Genomic DNA, 17,332 nt, shown 5'->3' with positions numbered 1-17,332 from the left:
TTAGTAAGCACCCTCTTTGAATAAACTGACAGGCAAGTGCAGCTGAACTATTCCTGCTCTCTGTACTTGAATAAAAATAGCAGTGTTTTAATTTAAAAGCAAACACGGACTTCAAAATTTTTAGTAATTCTAATGAAAAGGCTGTTGAGGAATTTTATCATTGGAAAGATTTAAATTCCATGTGCAGTCCATTTACATTTTATAAAGCAGTGCTATTCATATATGTGCAAATGAAATAGAGCTGCATAAATGCACCAATAAACTCAATAACAAGAGAACAATAGTGAAATGACATTTATTTCCTGCTAACCTGGTGGTAAATGGGCTGCAGTTATTACTTCTTCCTGTCTGTTACACGTTTTTTTTTTTTGCTAGAAATACCATTAGAAATATAATAATCTGTAATTTAGATATTTGTTAAAATTGATGCAAAATAAGAGCAGGATTATTTTGTAATGATTTCCTTAATAAAGATATTTCTATATAACAACATGCTTAGGTACTGTGTTCAAAATTTGCTACCTACCTTTCAGCAGGGAAATAATACAAACATTGCCAAAACCCAGTGAACTCCTAAAAAAAGCTCTCCCTTTCCCATTTTAAGGAGGATTTTCATCAGAAGGTAGGCTAGATCTCTGGTAGGTAGAGATGGCTGTTTCCCTCTGTTGACAGATTTTGGAAGCACATGGCACTTTGCTCCCAATTTAGACATGTCATTGAAGGTTCTGAATTTAGGAGGGTGAGTCTGGGCTGAAAAATGCATGACAAACTAAATTCCATAAGTACAACAAAAATAATACTACAAGCCATAGTACTATGAAATGTATAGCCAATGGTTCAAAATCATTCTCACTGAACTGAAAAACCATTTCATAGCTTGCTGACATAGGAACAAAGTCAAACTTGTAAGACACGAGTGTTATGTAATGCCTTAGATACTGCAGCAACAATTACGTGATACGACTTACGTCTACAAGTTTAAGTTCAGAAATAGCTGCTTGCTGGAAGGAAAGAGCCTAGAGAGACATTTGGTAGATTTCCAGGCATGGAGTGTATGTTTATTAAATATTACTTATTGTTAATGATAGATCTTCTGTTTGTCCTGGAACTCTTGGATGAGCATGTTTTTAATTCAAGAAATAGATTCATTACATGTAGGGTCAGATAATTCACAGGGGAAATCTAAGTTTCATAATACAGCAGAACCTTCAAAATCTGTTACACTGTTCTAATTAAATCTCATGAGCCTAGCACTTTCTGCTGTTACTTTTTCAATACTTAGGCTTTAATAAAGCAGCACAGACAAGCATGAATTTTATGAGGGAGATTGGTTGGTTAAAAAAACCCCACTATTACTCTAATGTAGAGATCTGTAAAAGTTGCATTTCTTTGTCAATAAATGTCATCCACATGCTGGACTCTGCACCCAGGATGGAGAAACACCAGGAACCAAGTATAAATTGGGAGAGAGAGGGTGCAGGGAAACAGCTGGGGGCTTGGGGGCTGTCTGGTTTGGAGAAAAGGAGGCTGAGGGGCCACCTCTACATCTTCCTGAAGTGGGGAAGTGGAGAGGGAGGTGCAGATCTCATCTCCCTGGGGTCCAGTGACAGCAAGTGCTGCACCCAGTTTGGACAGCTCAAAGCTACTTCATCAGGAGTGGTTGTACTGGACATTAGGAATCTTATTTTTACCAAGTGGGTGGTCAACCACTGGAATAGGCTTCCTGGAGAGGTGGTTGTTGGCCCAGACCTGTGTTTGAGAAGAATTTGGACAATGCCCTTAACCTTGAGCTTTAACTTCTGGTTACCCTGAGGTGGTCTGGCTGTTGGACAAGATGTTCTTCCTTCCAACCAAAATGTTCTAATTGTATTCTATCAATTAAGTAAAGAAAGGATGCTATTAGTTAGGTAAAGGATATTTTGGTCATTTATGTTTTCATCAGTAAATGTCACATTGTCCCTTGTAGCAGTGCAGATTGGAGGTTCTGCCCTAAGTTCCATGGAGAACTGTATCCTACATGGAAATGCCTGATTCAGTTATTTTGCTCATCCTCTGTATTTTTAATCACATTTCATTTTTGAAATGTTCAAATGCTCTGAAAAGAAATTAACTGCAGAAACCTGATGGTGGTTTTGTTTACTGTGCCCGCTCCATGTGATCTGTTTCATTTCCTTTAGTTTTTCTTTAATTCCAGGCATATTTGGGTCATTAACAATTTTTTTTACTCATTTCCTGAAAGAAGAAGAGGGTCAGTATGGGATCTTGGTGTCTGGACAATGAGCATAGAGAGTCTTGTGGTGATTGTATCTTTAGATGACAACATTGTAATGTAAAGGACATGGCAGGTTTGAAAGAGAATTAATTGCAAATCCTCTCTGTGATTCAGATACTCACTGCTTCCTGTTTTCTGACTGATGCCCTCCTTTCTTTTGTGCTTGGCTGAGGCCAAATTTGTAAACCTTGCTGTCAGCCTGACGCTTTGCAATCAAAGGAACCATCGACCTCCAAAGGACTTACAAAGGACCCTCTGGTAGAGACTATTGGTGAATTTTGCTTTAGGCAGCTTGTCAGCTCTATCTATTCACTCCATCTGTGACTCTTTGTGTCTGTCCTGTTGTTTTATGTTACTCAGAGGGGACACTACTAATTTGATGTTAAAAGGATCAAATCTACTACTCCATGTGACACAGGGAACAATTGTCTTGCAGCCTTGATATCTGAGAATAATCTCTTCAACTGTTGTATAGTTTGGAGTTAAGGTTTGACATTCCTTTTGTAACAAAACAATATCATGAGATAACATCTAATAATTTACCTCTCTCCTCCTTCCATTCCTTTCTTTCTGTGATCGAAAGATGAATTTAAACCAGACCATCTAAAAGGCAATCTCACAGAAAAGGTTTCTAAGAGGGCGAGGTGGCTCTGCCTTCACGTGCAGTTCTCACCTGGCTCTCTGGATGGAGCTCACGCTGCTTCCAAAGGAGCTCGGATTCTGAGAGAAGCGCTCAGCTCTGTGCTGTGCTGCTGTTTTCACTCCTGTCCTTACTCCTCTGCTCTATTCAAACCTTTTTTATTGTACCGTATTTGACTATCATCTCAAATTTGCTTCAAGTATGTCTGTTAACCCCCCGAATTTTCAGTGGAATGCTCTGATAAACAAACAAACAAACACCCCAAACAGGTTTCTGTTCTTGCCCTTTTAGTCTCCCTCATTACATTTCGCCCTCATTTGCAGAACAGAGAAATTATTAAACTGGGTGCAGCTCCAAGGGTGTCTCTGGCAAGCTCTTCAAAGGCATGTTCTGTGAATTACCCATGGCCACGTCAAAGCCTCTGTAGGGATGGAGGAGACAAGGGACACCCTTTGGTTTCCCTTACAGTGAAGGTGCAGAATGCAGCCAGCATGCATTCATGGTGGCTGAATGCTCTTGACATCTGTGTTTTGGCATGGTGGGCCACAGGGGAAAGGGGGAACCCACAACTGAAACTCCATTGATATAACTTGTGTGACGAGGGCTCACTTCTTTAAAATGGTAATTTATTGCTTCTGCTCTTCAAAGGATAATTCAATGGAAGATCATCACTGACATATTAAATTATTCCCACTCCTGGGCAGGAACCATTATTTTATTAATCACTATTTTTCCTTCCTAAAATGTCCTTTGTTCTTGGGTTTAACTGGAGGCTTGAAAAAAGATGTTTTTCTTAAATTCTCCAAGTCTCTTGTAAAAGATCCTCTTAGGCTATGGCACAGGAATAACTTCCCATTTGGAAGTTAGTTCTTTTGCTTTGCAGTACTATTTTTAAAGCATGGATTATAAGCCAAAAAAGAGCTTGTTTTTCCTCTAGTAAGATTTTTCTGTAACATTATTAACCTCCTTAAGTCATGGAGCACAAATCCCAAGGTCACTGTGCAATCATTTGGCTCCTGAACTTGCCTGCTGCTTTGCTTTATTTCTAAATTGTATATGCAACATTTGTTTTCTCCACATCTCTGAGTCTGAAAACTGAGTCAAGAGGAGCACAGGAAAACATCAGGACCGTGCCTAGCTATAGGTGGCTCTCTTGGGCAGTGTTAGGTACCTTTGTTTGCCCTACAGGGCTTGTTCTCCTTCTTCAGAGAACTACAAAGCTCCCTAGACAACACAGTGTAATTTGGGCCCTAGGAAATCAAGAGCCATCTGTACAAGCCCTGATTTTACAAAGTATAGGTACTTTAAAGGAGGTGGGTGTCCGTGGTTTATCCCACTGAAGCCATTTTTTTCCAGCCAGAACTTGCTGGCCCTGTCCAGCCCTGCAGTCACTTATCTGAGCCACAACCCCCTTTCTCTGTTCTCCTTGGTCTCTGTCTCCTCACAGTTGGGTGATTTCACCATGACCATGACAGTTTTACTGCTCAGAGCAGAGTCCAGGCTCTGCTTCGGACAGTGGCCAAACAGTAGCAGATGTTTAGAGATGAACTCAAGGACAGGGCGAGCATAAAGGGACACATTCCCACTGTCCTTTCCTGGCCTCTGACAAACTGCAGCTCACTTGCTTCCTGAGCCAGAAGTGGTGTCTCTGTATTTACTCATATTTTCCTCCTCTGAGTTTGTCTACTGACTTTTTGAACCCACAACAATTTTCATCATCCACAACTTCCCAAAGCAATGAGTGCCACTGCCTCACTGTGCTCTGTGGGTAAAAAGAATGTCTTTTTGCTTGACTGTAAAATGTCACCTTCTCCTGTGTTATGGTAGTGCAGAAACCAGAGAATCATCATCACCTGTTCTCTTTTTGTGCTCACTCTTGTGCTAAAGTCTTGGCACAGCAATACATACTGGGAGAAAGGAGCCTCCTGCTTTTCTTCACATAGCCTGTCCAAGGCATGCACTAGATACAGTTCTGAAATATAACATTTCCTTGAGATCTGAGGCAAGCCCAGACAAAAAGGGCCAGGCCCCACAGCTTCAGGAGCTGAAATTAATCTTACTTAATGCCAAGCTACTTTGCACAAAGATGACAAATCATCCAGTCTTGAAAGTGGTTACTGGGTGCTCTGCAAAAATTAGAAATGCCTTTTGAGTCTTGTGGGGTCTGTGGATCCATCCTAAGACAAATGCAAAAATATGACAGTGGAACCAGCCCTGAGACTCAGGACTTCTGATTCCAATGGCTATTTCTAGAATGAAAGCCTACACAAAACTGATAGAACAATACTTGGTAAAAGAGAGGGATGGAGTTTCAAAACAAAAGGTGTTGGACACACCTTTGGTTTTGGTTTGGACACCTTTTACATGTTCCTTTAAGATGACTTTATACCTTTGCTTCAAGGGTGTCAGAGAACTTCACAAAGTATGAGACTATTTCAGAGCAGTCATAGAAACTGCTACACATACTTCAGAAGAACTAAGAAAAGCAGGGGAAATTTCCAAATACTCTAATTGCAATTAGACACTTAATTCCTGTTCAAAAGCCTATAGGGGAGACTGCTGACTTTCTAATTTACTGGTTCTACTGGAAAGTTTGATTCAGATATTCTTGAAACAACCTTGCTGTTTCTCAGTTGGAGAGTGTATTTTGTTGAGTGCCAATTAAACCTTAGCTACTCTTCTCCTTTGTGGAAGTGAGCATTCTGAAATTAGGGAGGTCTCTGTCTGGGTGCAAAAAATTCGAGGACCTGGTTGCCTGTAGTAGTTGCATTGCAGGGAGCAATGAGCAAATCTCCTCACAAGGTTGGAATGTGTTGAAGTTTGGAAAAGGCAGAGTCACATTTAAATTATTTTCTAATATGTCTGCAATTCCTTTGTGCATCACTAGGGGTTTATCTTCCTGATTTAACTCATCTTTCACAGAATCACAGCATGGCTCAGGTTGGAAGGGACCACAGTGGGGTCATCTGGTCCAACCTCCCTGCTCAAGCAGGGCCATCCCAGAGCACATGGCACAGGACTGTGCCCAGATGGTTCTTGAACATCTTCAGTGAGGGAGACTCCACAGCCTCTCCAGGCAATCTGTTCCAGTATTTGGTCACTTTCACATTAAAGAAATTCTTCCTCATGTTCAGGTGGAACTTCCCGTGCATGAGTTTCTGTGTCTTGTCCTGCTGCTTAGCACCACTGAGAAGAACATCCAAAAGGCTCCATCTTCTGACATTCTCCATTCAGATACTCAGAGGCATTGATGAGGTTCCTTCTCAGTTATCCCTTTTTGAGGCTGAACAGCCCATTCCTCCTTCTACCATGTGCATGGACATATGAAAAGAAGGAGACAACTCAATAGGAAGATGTAAGGAAAGTAGATGCTTCTCAGACATGATATAAGGGATTTGAAAATTTGTGCTGTTTACCTAGTTTAGAATGTGGTCAGGATTTTGAGGCTGCCACTTCTACTCCATTCCTTAGATATCTGTTTGGAAAATGCCAATTTTTAGAGTAACATTTTTTCACCTGGAAGAAACAGAGAATGGTACTTTTCTTCTAGAGTAGAAGTGTTCCATGCTTTTCTCTGAATAAAAATAGGTCTTCACTTTCTATCAGATTAACATCCCCTTTTCTTTCTTATCCATTTTACATCAAATATTTATTTCTCATCACAAACTTTAATTTTTGAACTCTAAGAATAATCTATCACATCCTGAATTTAATTTAACCTTCACAGGAAGACCTGGCCTTCCTGGTCAGTAACCACAGGAGATGTTCTTCTCCATTGGCCAGAGCTGAAACTAATAGCCATGGCATGTTTACTTATCTCTTATCTCTGGGGTTAGATTGCTGCTGTCAGCTTCTCCCTTGTTATCTGGCTGCTGCTACTGCTCACTCAGTTGTGCAGGGATGTCAGTTCCATTAATAACCTGAGCACCGTGCAAACAGATAGTGGAAAACAGGTGAAGGGAGAGGAAATTGTATTTAACCCTGATCTCACAGCTGTCATTTTTCAGACTCAGCCATGACTACATAAGGCCAGAATGGGTGTGTGACATCAAAACGCTTGTGACAAATCTTATGCTTGAAATAGGAGGGAGACAGATGGACAGACGCCTGCAGATGCTCAGGGACCAGGGTGAATCTCAAGATTTTATGGCAGAAACACAACATGAAAACATTGTTATGCTAAATGACAGAGTGATTCTTTCAAAGAGCAAGAGATCTTCCACCACCCCTGGAAGTCTTGGGTTGTTTCAGCTTTAGCTTTCACTATCTTTGTTGTTTGGACAAGTCAACCTGTTTCCTGCAGAGGTACAGTTACAAAGACAGTGTAGTCCATCCCCAGCTCAGCAGTAGCAGATATGGAGGTGCAGGAGAGCAGTTCTCAGTGTGAGGAGTCTACAAGGGCGTGCTCAGGGATCTGCTTGGCATTGCCTTGCTGTCTGCAATGAAGGTGCATTTCCTGGCTGGGGTGATCTCCCCCTGCTGTAAATGCCCACTGAGGAGAGCTGCTGCTGGCTGGGAGTGGGTGAGGAGCTCAGCAGAGCAGGGCTGTGGGCTGGGACCCCACCATGGACCCTCACTCTGGGCACTGAGCTGTACAGAACCAGGTGTGTGAGCCAGCAGCACTTCAGCTTGCTCAGATTTTGTACCAGCCACTGGGGTCTGAAGCAAAGTTGTGAGATTTTAAATGGCTTCAGGTACTGGCATTGCTGGAGTTTACCTGTAAAGGAACTATGCCACAAGCAGCTCATCAGACTCAGGAATTTGTTCCTTTAGTGGCCTTTTAGAGGCCAGGATGCTGTGAGTAAGAATAAAGGCTTCCTCAGCTGCCCTCATTTCTGAGGGAGCTTTGAAGTGTCTTGTGCTCAGTTTTCTGCATATGGGATCATCAATGTGAAAATATCTAGATATAACTTTTTTAAAACTAAAAATATGTAAAGGTTTGGAATAGAGAGGAATTTGATCTTGAGTAGAGAGTAGAGCATTTTCTGAATATTTTTTTTCTCTAAGTACTGCAGCCTATGTATTTGATTATGTACACATCTGCTTTCCCCCCATATATTACAAGGCATGGACACACTTACTGGTACAGTGCTGGTCAGGTCCCTGTTCAAGCAAAAGGAATTCCTCCTCAGAGATAAAACATGCAAGTCATGAGTACTCCTGGTGTTTAAGTTCTCAGTCATTATTTCAGTTGGAGAAGTTAGAAATGGTCTCTACCATGTCTGGTCTCAGTTGCATCAAGACTGTGGCTGAAGCTCACTTGTGAAATGAGAAATGAAAAGGGAATTTTTCACATCCTATTCTTTATTTTTAAAAAAAGTGCTCAGCAACCTTTGCTTAACCTTGAAAATGTTAAATGAATGTAAACTGATGCAGGCAGAGACTAGGGTCAGAAGTTGTCCCTTTCTGGAACAGGGTATTCAGAGTTTTGCATAAAACTGGAGAAGAAATGCTGTGGTGAATCATATCTGATGTAGTTATGATGGGAGAGAGCTTCCTCACACTTTCCTGATCTCTGAGCCTGCCCCTCTCAATGTCCAGTGCCAGAGATCTCAGCACACAGTGGTTTCTTGGGTCCCTGTGAACTTTCATTTTGCTAGCACTGTGGGTTTTCTTAAGCCTGCTGCTTGCCCTGAGCTAAAACAAAACAGCAGAAAAGATTTTTTGATTAAAGTGAGTGTGTTTCTAGCAAAAGGTGACATGAAAATGGGAGTATGAATCAACTCATGAGGTGCTCTGGGGGTGAGCAGTGAAGGAGTTCCTTCACTTCCAGAAAGGAATTTGTATAGAAAACTGAATATAATAATTTTTGCAGCTCATCAATGTGACAAAGACCAACCAAAGGTGGCTTTTTAATTTTTTTAAATGTTTATTTAAATTTGGAGATGGGGAGTGTGTTTGGTTGTTGGATTTTCAGAGATAACTATATTGGAAAACATGGAATGTTGCCTGAAAATAAAGGCAGAAGGAGTATGGTTTTTTACAATGCTAAGTAAGAGTCCAAGCCTAGCTTGGCATGAGTCCTACCAAAGGCAGCTTAGCAGCACATACAGTGGGGCATGTATCTATATCTGTATCTACATCTATATCAGCATGATAATAATGACAGTCTGTGCCTTCAGAGCACAGCACATTCGTTTCTGGCTTGTTTGAAGCGCACTGAAAGAGCTCCCAGCTCTGCACACACCCTGGTGCAGTCATGCCCCAAGTGATCCCCAGGTGTGCAGGGAGGAATCCAGTGCAGAACCCCCACACTGGAGCTGAGCTGTCACTGCTGGTGGTGCCTCAGCTGAGTCATTCTGCATATCTGGGCATCATCCTTTCTTCTGGCCCATGGGCACAATTCCAGCTCCACTGAGAATCCAAAGACCCTTAAAACTCACCCAGGTACTTTGGACAGGAATAGTTATCAGTTAAACATATCTTGTGTCAGGAACTCAGTTGTGCTGGTCTGCAGTATAAGTGCACTTATATCTTCAAAAATGAAATTATTTTCTGTGTGCCACAAAGAAAGGTATTGCAGATATGATATTCTGTTTGTGAAGGACAGAATATATGTCTCTTCTGTGTATAAGATAATGGAATCATGCTAATTGTCACACAGAGGTTGCAAGTGGACAATGGAATTAAAATAAAATGGACAAAGAATTTTTTTCCTCAGCTAAATTAAAGCAAAGTTGGCAGCAGAATGAGTTTCTGGTGGAAGGAGAAAAAATGACTGAGTCTATTAATTGTAGTGTTGCACTGAACTGAGGAGTTGTGCTTATGAAAATATCACAGTCAATTAGAATGTTTATAGAAGTAAGACTGAAATAAAGATCTAATTTCACACCTTCTCTGACTTTGTCCAGTTCTATTGCTTAAAAAAACTAAAATTAATGTGGGATTAGTTTAAACTGAAAAGTTAATTCCAGTGAAACTTTCGTCACAGTGCTTGAACCAATGACTGAATCTTTGTATTCCAGAGAGCCAGAATGGATTTAGAACAGGAAAGAGTAGCACTGTTGTACATTGTTGCTTTTTCTGACTCTTTTGTCCATGGTAGTCCTACTAAACTTTTAGATGCTTTAAACTTTATGGTATCTAATAATATTATTGTCTTGCTGAATAGTAGATATTAATACTGAACATATAGTCTCAATGAACATTTGTCTTAGGAATTGCTGTGTCCCTTTTCCTCTCTGTTTCCTAGGATTATAAGGTATGGTATGGTATTTTTAAGTGTACTAAATAGTATTGTCTTGTCAGTAAGTTTTTTGAGTGAGGCTTTGGTTTCAAAAGCTCTTTCAGAGAAGGAGGTAACTACTGTATCACATAACCCGTCTCCACTTTGTTACATCATGTGTCCCCAGCACTTGGCTTGTAAAAGTTCCAGAACTTGTTGGGTCTCCATGTGATGAGTGAGTGATTCAGCTCAGTGATATGGCTGGGGAAAAACTTGGTTAAATTTCCGATTTATTCTGATCACAGGCTGGGGAAAAGCTTGGTTAAATTTCTGCTGTGTTATGGGTGTGTTAGGTGGTCCCACAGAGAGGGGTGTCGAGGAGCTGAGGCAGCCGTTGGAGGCTGTGGGCGCAGGCAGCATGAGAAGAGCTATGGACAGAGCTGAGAGGAGTGGGGAAGAAGGACAAGGACTAGGACTTTTTTTTGGCATCACAAATTTGTTAAATGGACTCAGCTACTTTTGGAACCATAATGTGTATTTAACGGAAAGCAATTGTATGCGTACATGGGTGTCATTATTCACAAAAGTCACTTGATTATTTATTTTACTTTTTCTTTGACCTTGGCCTCAAGCTATTACAAAGATAGAATGATAGCTGTGTTTTGTCTTCATTATTTTAGCAAATATTTTAGAGCATTCAAAACAATTATTGTAATGCAGAGGGGATAGTTATGGTGCAGTGTGAAGTGGTGATATGTGAATTGTTATTAAATGAAACACTAGTTCTTGAAAAGTCTACACAGCTTCTGTTATTGTGGCAAAACAAAATGAGGACAGTTATGCAACAAAAAGAGGACCGTTAAGTTTTAAAAATAAATAATGATAATCTGTCTTCTTGAGTATGCATTAGACAGTTCACTGCAGATCAAGTACTGTTAAAAATTGTCATTTCAGGCCAAGTGTTCATGTTTGAGTTGCCACTTCACTTTCCATTGTAGCTGACAATGTGAAAATCCCTGATATTTCACTTTCCCACAAAGGAAATACTGTGCATCATTAAGGTGAGCTCAATCCATCTCTCACTCAAGTCAGTAGTGATTTCCTACTGACCTCTGTAGGATTGGCTTTAGCCCTGTGATGGAACTTTCCTGTGTTTTGCCAAGATCCACCACTCTATTTTCCTATTTTTTTCCATATGTAAACCCTAGATATATGCAGTGATATTTATGCAGCAGTATTACCAGATGGCTCTTGAATCACCTGTTCTCAATGAAAAATGAAAAGACTGGGCACATATATAAAGGCTGAATTAATCTTTGTAATTAAATGGAACATTACTTTACCATGAATGATTTTAGCTTTCACAAGGTATTTCATGCTAATTTTTCAGTGAACTGTAATTGTATTAATTTTTTATATATTTAGAAGCTTAAAAATGATCTTCACAAAGTTATTGAGTAAGTTAATATACAGAAGATCTCTGTCAGACTCATAAAACTTTGTTGTGAGATATGTGTTTTGTTTTGTTTTCTCTTTACAGTAAGTAAAATATGTCAGTATTTAGTGTTGTATAAAATATCCAAGTCATACTCTGAGAGGCAAAAAGGCTCTCAGGATGCTCACTTGCTTGGTTGTCAAGTGAGAATTTGAATAGGCTGGGAACTGGGCTGCTTTGGAGCACTGAAACACGTGTGCATTCCCACTTTGGCAGGTTGTTAAGCAGAGTGAAAGCTCCTTTATTATCTTGTCTGTGTAGTAAAATGACTCGCAATGCTCTGCCTGTGACAGAAAGACACTGATGGTAAAATCCTGGCTGTGTTGAAGTCAGTGGGGAAACTCCCATGCACAAGGAGTGGTGGAATAGTCCCACTCTGGCTCCTCTGCCTCACAGCCTGCTCTCCCTGGCTGCTGGGATAGGAAGGAGTTGTCATGGCTTACCCTGAAGCACCCTGCAGCAATAGTTTCCTTAATTTACCCAGCAGCCCAACTCAGCTGAGTGCTTAATGATGCCTGGGGGAAGCACCCCAGCGCCTCTTTTCTTCCTGCACACATGGCTGTTTAATATGCAAATTAGAGAGAGGAGTGAAATGAGCCTTTAAACCATAAAAAGTTGTGCATGGTGGATTTATGGGGGATTCATGTGCAACTACCACATGGCTGGTTCCTGTACATTTGTCACATTTCGTTTGACTCCCTGTGCTTGCCTCCTGGAAGGCTGGTCTCTTATACATACTTTTAATCCTATCAAGGGGAAAATAATGACATCATTATCAAAGAGTAAGCAAGCTGTAGAAGAGTTTTCTACTTCCTTGTGCTATATAAATAAGGAATCTCCCAACTGCTGTTAAATATTACACAAGTGAACAGAAAAATAGGCACAGAAACAAAACTTCCAACATGCAAATTTAGAAACCTGCTCTCAATGTGATACTTTCTAACTTTTCAGTTGTGTAAATAAATTGTGCTGCACTCTGCTGAAAAGGTTTGCACGTGATGCAAAGCTTCTAGGAGGAATCCCAGTCAGAGGAATTCCCAAGGACTTCAGAATGCTTCCTATGTTCTCTCATGACTTTTACTTTGGCTATAGGAAAGTTTATCTAACCAAGAGCCAAACATCCTTCACTGTCAGCATCAGATTTGTCTGTCTTACTTGCTCAGATCTCTAAACCACACATATTGTGGTAATGCCTTTTATTCAACAAATGCAATAATATAACATTTCCCCCTTATCTACATATCTATTTGGCTATCTATCTGTCTGTTTGTCTGTCTGTCTGTCTATCTATCTATCTATCTATCTATCTATCTATCTATCTATCTATCTATCTATCTATCTATCTATCTATCTCACAGAATACAGTCAGCTTTAGACATACAAAGCATCAAAGTACTAAAAGCAGCATTACCTTTTGAGGTTGCTTTCCAAAATCTCAAGACACACTCTGTTATTTACTAGGATTTTATATAGACTTTATAAAAAAATCTCCATAGTGTCTGACTATTTTATTCTCATGCTTAGAAATCTCAATCTCACAACATCAAATGTGAAAGTCACAAAGCAAATGATGAACTCATGCAGAACATTTGAGATCCACCTGATTTGTTTAAATATCTGACTTAGCAGAAATTAAAACTGTTGTGTTTTGCTTTTTCCTTTTCCAAAGCTAGTTTTAACTAGTATTGAAACATGGGAAATGGTAAAGGAAATTTTCTGTTTCCTTGCAAAGTTCAGTCAGTTGGACCCAACAACACCACCAGGAAAAATTTAGACACTCTTGATTACATACAAACTTGCAGATGAATTGTGTTCCCTTTCTGGCTTTTTGTTCTCCCTCCCCATCACAGCCTTTAAAATATCATGAAAGACTGCTGAACCTTCTGGCAAAGTGAGGAAACATTCTGTTGAGAGTTAATTTGGCTCATTTCATATTTTCCATTCAGCATTTTTCTACCATTGCTTTTTTTATTACTAAGGCAATTTGCATGACAATGGGATCTTTCTTGCTTAAGAGATTGTCTGCTCCTGCTGCTAATTTCCTACCTGAAGCTGTTATCTTCTGTTTGTGACATCTTAATTATCTCAACCACAATTAATTGTGATGTCACAAATGGAGGATTATGACTTTGGGTTGGAAGTGAGATTGAGAAATTGAAGGAGTTTGGAGAAAAGAGGCTTTTCTTCTTGAAAAATAAAAGAGGAGACTGGATGACTTTGGTTAAATGGAAGCAATCCTCCATCACCTTTTTTCTGAAAGTTGTGGAACAGCTGGTTTTACGTTTTGCTGTATAGGAGGCTCTGCTGTATTGAGATGCTGTGAAGTGGGAGAAGGGGAAAGGCTGTGTAGAGGAAGGGAAATCTTCCCTTAAGCAGTCAGTCCTTGAAGCAAAAAAGGAATAAAAGTTGTTGGACCCTAAAAAAGACCAGGCTCTGCTCATAGAGAGCAGAATGCAGGATTGGTATGGTTGTACTTGGTTTAAAGGCCAATCATTTATTGTTTTTCATATCTTGCAATATTCATTTGAGTTTTGACATCAGAGTCTGATGACCACAGAGGAGCATTTTTTGAATGGAGGGAATTCCAAAGACTTATGGAGAAATTATATTCAGCATCATGAAAATACAAAAAATGAAAGTTTTGTGCTAACCTAGTCCATCATAGCTGTAATTTATCCTATGGACTTGTCACATTTCACTTCTTGGTATGTCATCTTTTTGTGTACCTCTGCTTTTCTTCTGGAAACTTGTTTCCACAGAGATTCTGGGTGTCAGATGTTTTTGTGAGGACATTACCAAGGCTGTTTATAAACTCACACCATGATTTACAAAGGGAGAATACTCATCTGCAGCTACTTCACACTGGACTACTTGCACAGGTTGTGCATAAATGCGGGGACCAAATCACAACTGAAAGAGGATTAATGAAAATTGAAGTGTCTTATTTTAACACCTCTACCGGCATTAGGGAAAGAGTAAAGACTGCAAAGAAAGGGAGGGAAACTGGATAACTACACCCAGACCAGTCCTGTGGTGAAAGTACAGTGTCCTTGAGAACAGGACCCATCCTCAGGTGCAAATGGAAGTGGCCCTCAGTGGAAACGCCAGGCTGCACTTGCTGGGATCAAGCTTGATTCACATCTGTGCATCAAATCTGTTTTAGCAGTTGGATGTGTACCAGCTACTGTGCCATAGCAAAACAGGCCATTTCCTGTTGTCCTTTGGAAAACAGTGTACAAACAGGCATTTGACCATCTGATTAGCACAAAACCCTGTAGGGAAAATCAGCTGTTAAGGTTTTGCACTCAGACACGTCGCTGTAAGTACGCAAGAGCTCCGCAGGCAGTGACAGACCCACTGTGATAATCTGACAGCAGAATCTGGACCCTCTGCCTTGTGATGCCAAGCTCATTTGTGGCACCAAGTTTACCTTGTAGGCAGGTTGCTTTGAAGTTACATTAGGATGACTCCAGGAAAGCATAATAATACCAAGTGGAAACTGAGCAAGAAAGAAAAAAAGCTGTATGCTGAGAAGTGGTTTTATCTGTAAAAACCTTTTTTCTTCTTTTTCTTTTTCAAAGGCAAAAGCAGTTATGGCGAAAGTTGGGTACCCTCAGTTTATAATGAATGACACATATATTAATGAAGACATCAAAACAGTAAGTGTCAGGCTTGCAGCTTTATTCATTTATTGCGGCCATTCTTTGCTCTGTTTTGCTTCTGTCTAAAGTCAAAGCTAGTCTTTTGTTTGGCATGCTTGCTTGGTTATTTTTATTTTAGTTTTGAAGTGTGCTACCTCTAAATTTTATCTAAATAGTCAATGCTGTTGTATCTAAGTGATATCATAAGGCCTGCTGGGATTAAAGTCTGCCTGGGTGCCAAGAACCTTCCTGCTATTAAGCATTTTAAAGGTTAAGCATGCACTGTAATGATTTTGCATGTAGTTGTAAAAATGGAACAAAGCAAAAGAATTTTTTCTCAAAATAATGATTTTCAAAAAGCCTAATGCAATTTACCTCAGAATATCACAATTTAGGATGCCTTATATAAGTTCTCCTCATATCTACAGGCTATGAATTTAATTTACAATTGATGATTGTAATCACGCCAGGATGTCCTAACCAATGTATAGGCCTATTGTGCTGCCTGCTGGACAAGGATACTGTGGGGGGACTCCTTCCTGCCCCAGTACCTGTTCAGCCTAACTAAGGCAGGAAGGCAAATGATTAATAATAATAATAATAATAATAACAATAATAATAATAATAATAATAATAATAATAATAATAACAATAATAATAATAATAATAATAATAATAATAATAATAATAATAATAATAATAATAATAATATATTTTACTACTTTCCAACTGTGGCGTGCATTTGATGAATTGTATTACTGAAAGTCACAGGCAAACCAGAAATACAAGTTCAATCCTGAAGCAGTAAAATACAAGAGCCATCATCATCATTGCCAGAGCACCTGAACGAACACTAAATAGAGAACCATGTCCACCAGCCTAGTCCTTGTCCGGGGAAGCTGTAGGGTGAGATGATGCAATGAAAACAGTGCAATGAGACAGAGCATGTAACCAACTCTATCACTCAGAGTATGGCATTATTTGCTCAGATAAGTGGCAATGGCTGGTGAAAAATACTTGTTAATCATGGTTGCAAAACCAAAGTTTACATCTGAAGAGCAACTTCCTCGCAAATCCTAGAATTCTTTTAAACTGATGAAAGGGATTTATAACATATTAACATCCCTTTTCCTTGCCTGCTTAGTTTTGTGTGTGTGAATGCTATTAGATTTGGAAACTTATGGCAGCATGGAGCCCTATGGCTGTAAATATTTAATGGGGTAGAACTCTCAGAAGGCACAGAATATGAAGTATTTTTTATAAAATGTAAAGCAAACTGAAAAAGGGACTTCATTACATTGTTGGAAGTGGTTTTAAAATGCACTTTTAAAAATAAAAGTAACCCGACTTCCTCCTGGGAAAGATGCTCTCTTAATAATAGCCATGGAAATGTGCAGTCTGCAATGCACTGTTGGGTGCTTATGATTCCTTCAGCAGCACTCTGCACAATGAAGAGTTTTCCCAGTGTTCCAGACCCTTGTGCAGATCTGTTCAGCCACTGTTTTTTTTTAACTAAGCTCATAAAATATTTATTCTTCCTACCAAGTGTGAAAATTTTACTTGCTTTGATAATCGCAAAAAAATTAGGTAATTATCTTGTATAAAATAAAAGTTCTGCTTGTTTTATGTCAGCTTTTGTTTCTTTGGACATGCTTTAAAAATGTCTGTGCTTTCTTGGTACAGCTGAAGTTTACAGAAAGTGATTATTTTGGCAATGTATTGCAAACTCGCAAATATGCAGCCCAATCTGATTTCTACTGGCTTAGAAAAGAAGTTCCAAAAACAGAGTGAGTAGACAAAAGGCAAATTTACATAATCTTCTGACAATATTTTAATTTTTATTATTTAATTTATATATTAAATACTGTTATATATTAAGTTTTAATAGAATTATGTTAACAGCAATGTATTATGCCACAAAAAGCCTATGGGCAAACTCTCATTATTCAGAAACTCCTGTGAATCTTCTTTTTGAAGGTATCCCTGTTCATATGCAGAGTAGTCATGTGCTTGAAGCTCTAACTTAATTTAATGAAAAAAGGGGTAATTGAATTGCAATTAAAAATGGATTATGTCTCTTGGTCACAGTTAGAGTTTGAAATGGTACAGCGGGGATTTA

The 17,332-nt window shown here is 39.5% G+C and overlaps 1 protein-coding gene across 1 annotated transcript in view; it reads left to right on the top strand.

Moving 5' to 3' along the window:
• The window catches only part of PHEX (phosphate regulating endopeptidase X-linked), a 95,784-nt gene that overhangs the window by 46,475 nt on the left and 31,977 nt on the right, over window positions 1-17,332 (top strand). Inside the window, exons 13-14 of the mRNA XM_063182458.1 lie at window positions 15,154-15,231; window positions 16,897-17,000. Coding sequence (XP_063038528.1) covers window positions 15,154-15,231; window positions 16,897-17,000 — 182 coding nt within the window. The remainder of the gene's footprint in view (window positions 1-15,153; window positions 15,232-16,896; window positions 17,001-17,332) is intronic.

Source organism: Melospiza melodia, chromosome 2 (assembly GCF_035770615.1).
Source record: "Melospiza melodia melodia isolate bMelMel2 chromosome 2, bMelMel2.pri, whole genome shotgun sequence".
In the NCBI taxonomy this organism is placed as follows: domain Eukaryota; kingdom Metazoa; phylum Chordata; class Aves; order Passeriformes; family Passerellidae; genus Melospiza; species Melospiza melodia.
This window is presented reverse-complemented; position numbering and strand designations above follow the sequence as displayed.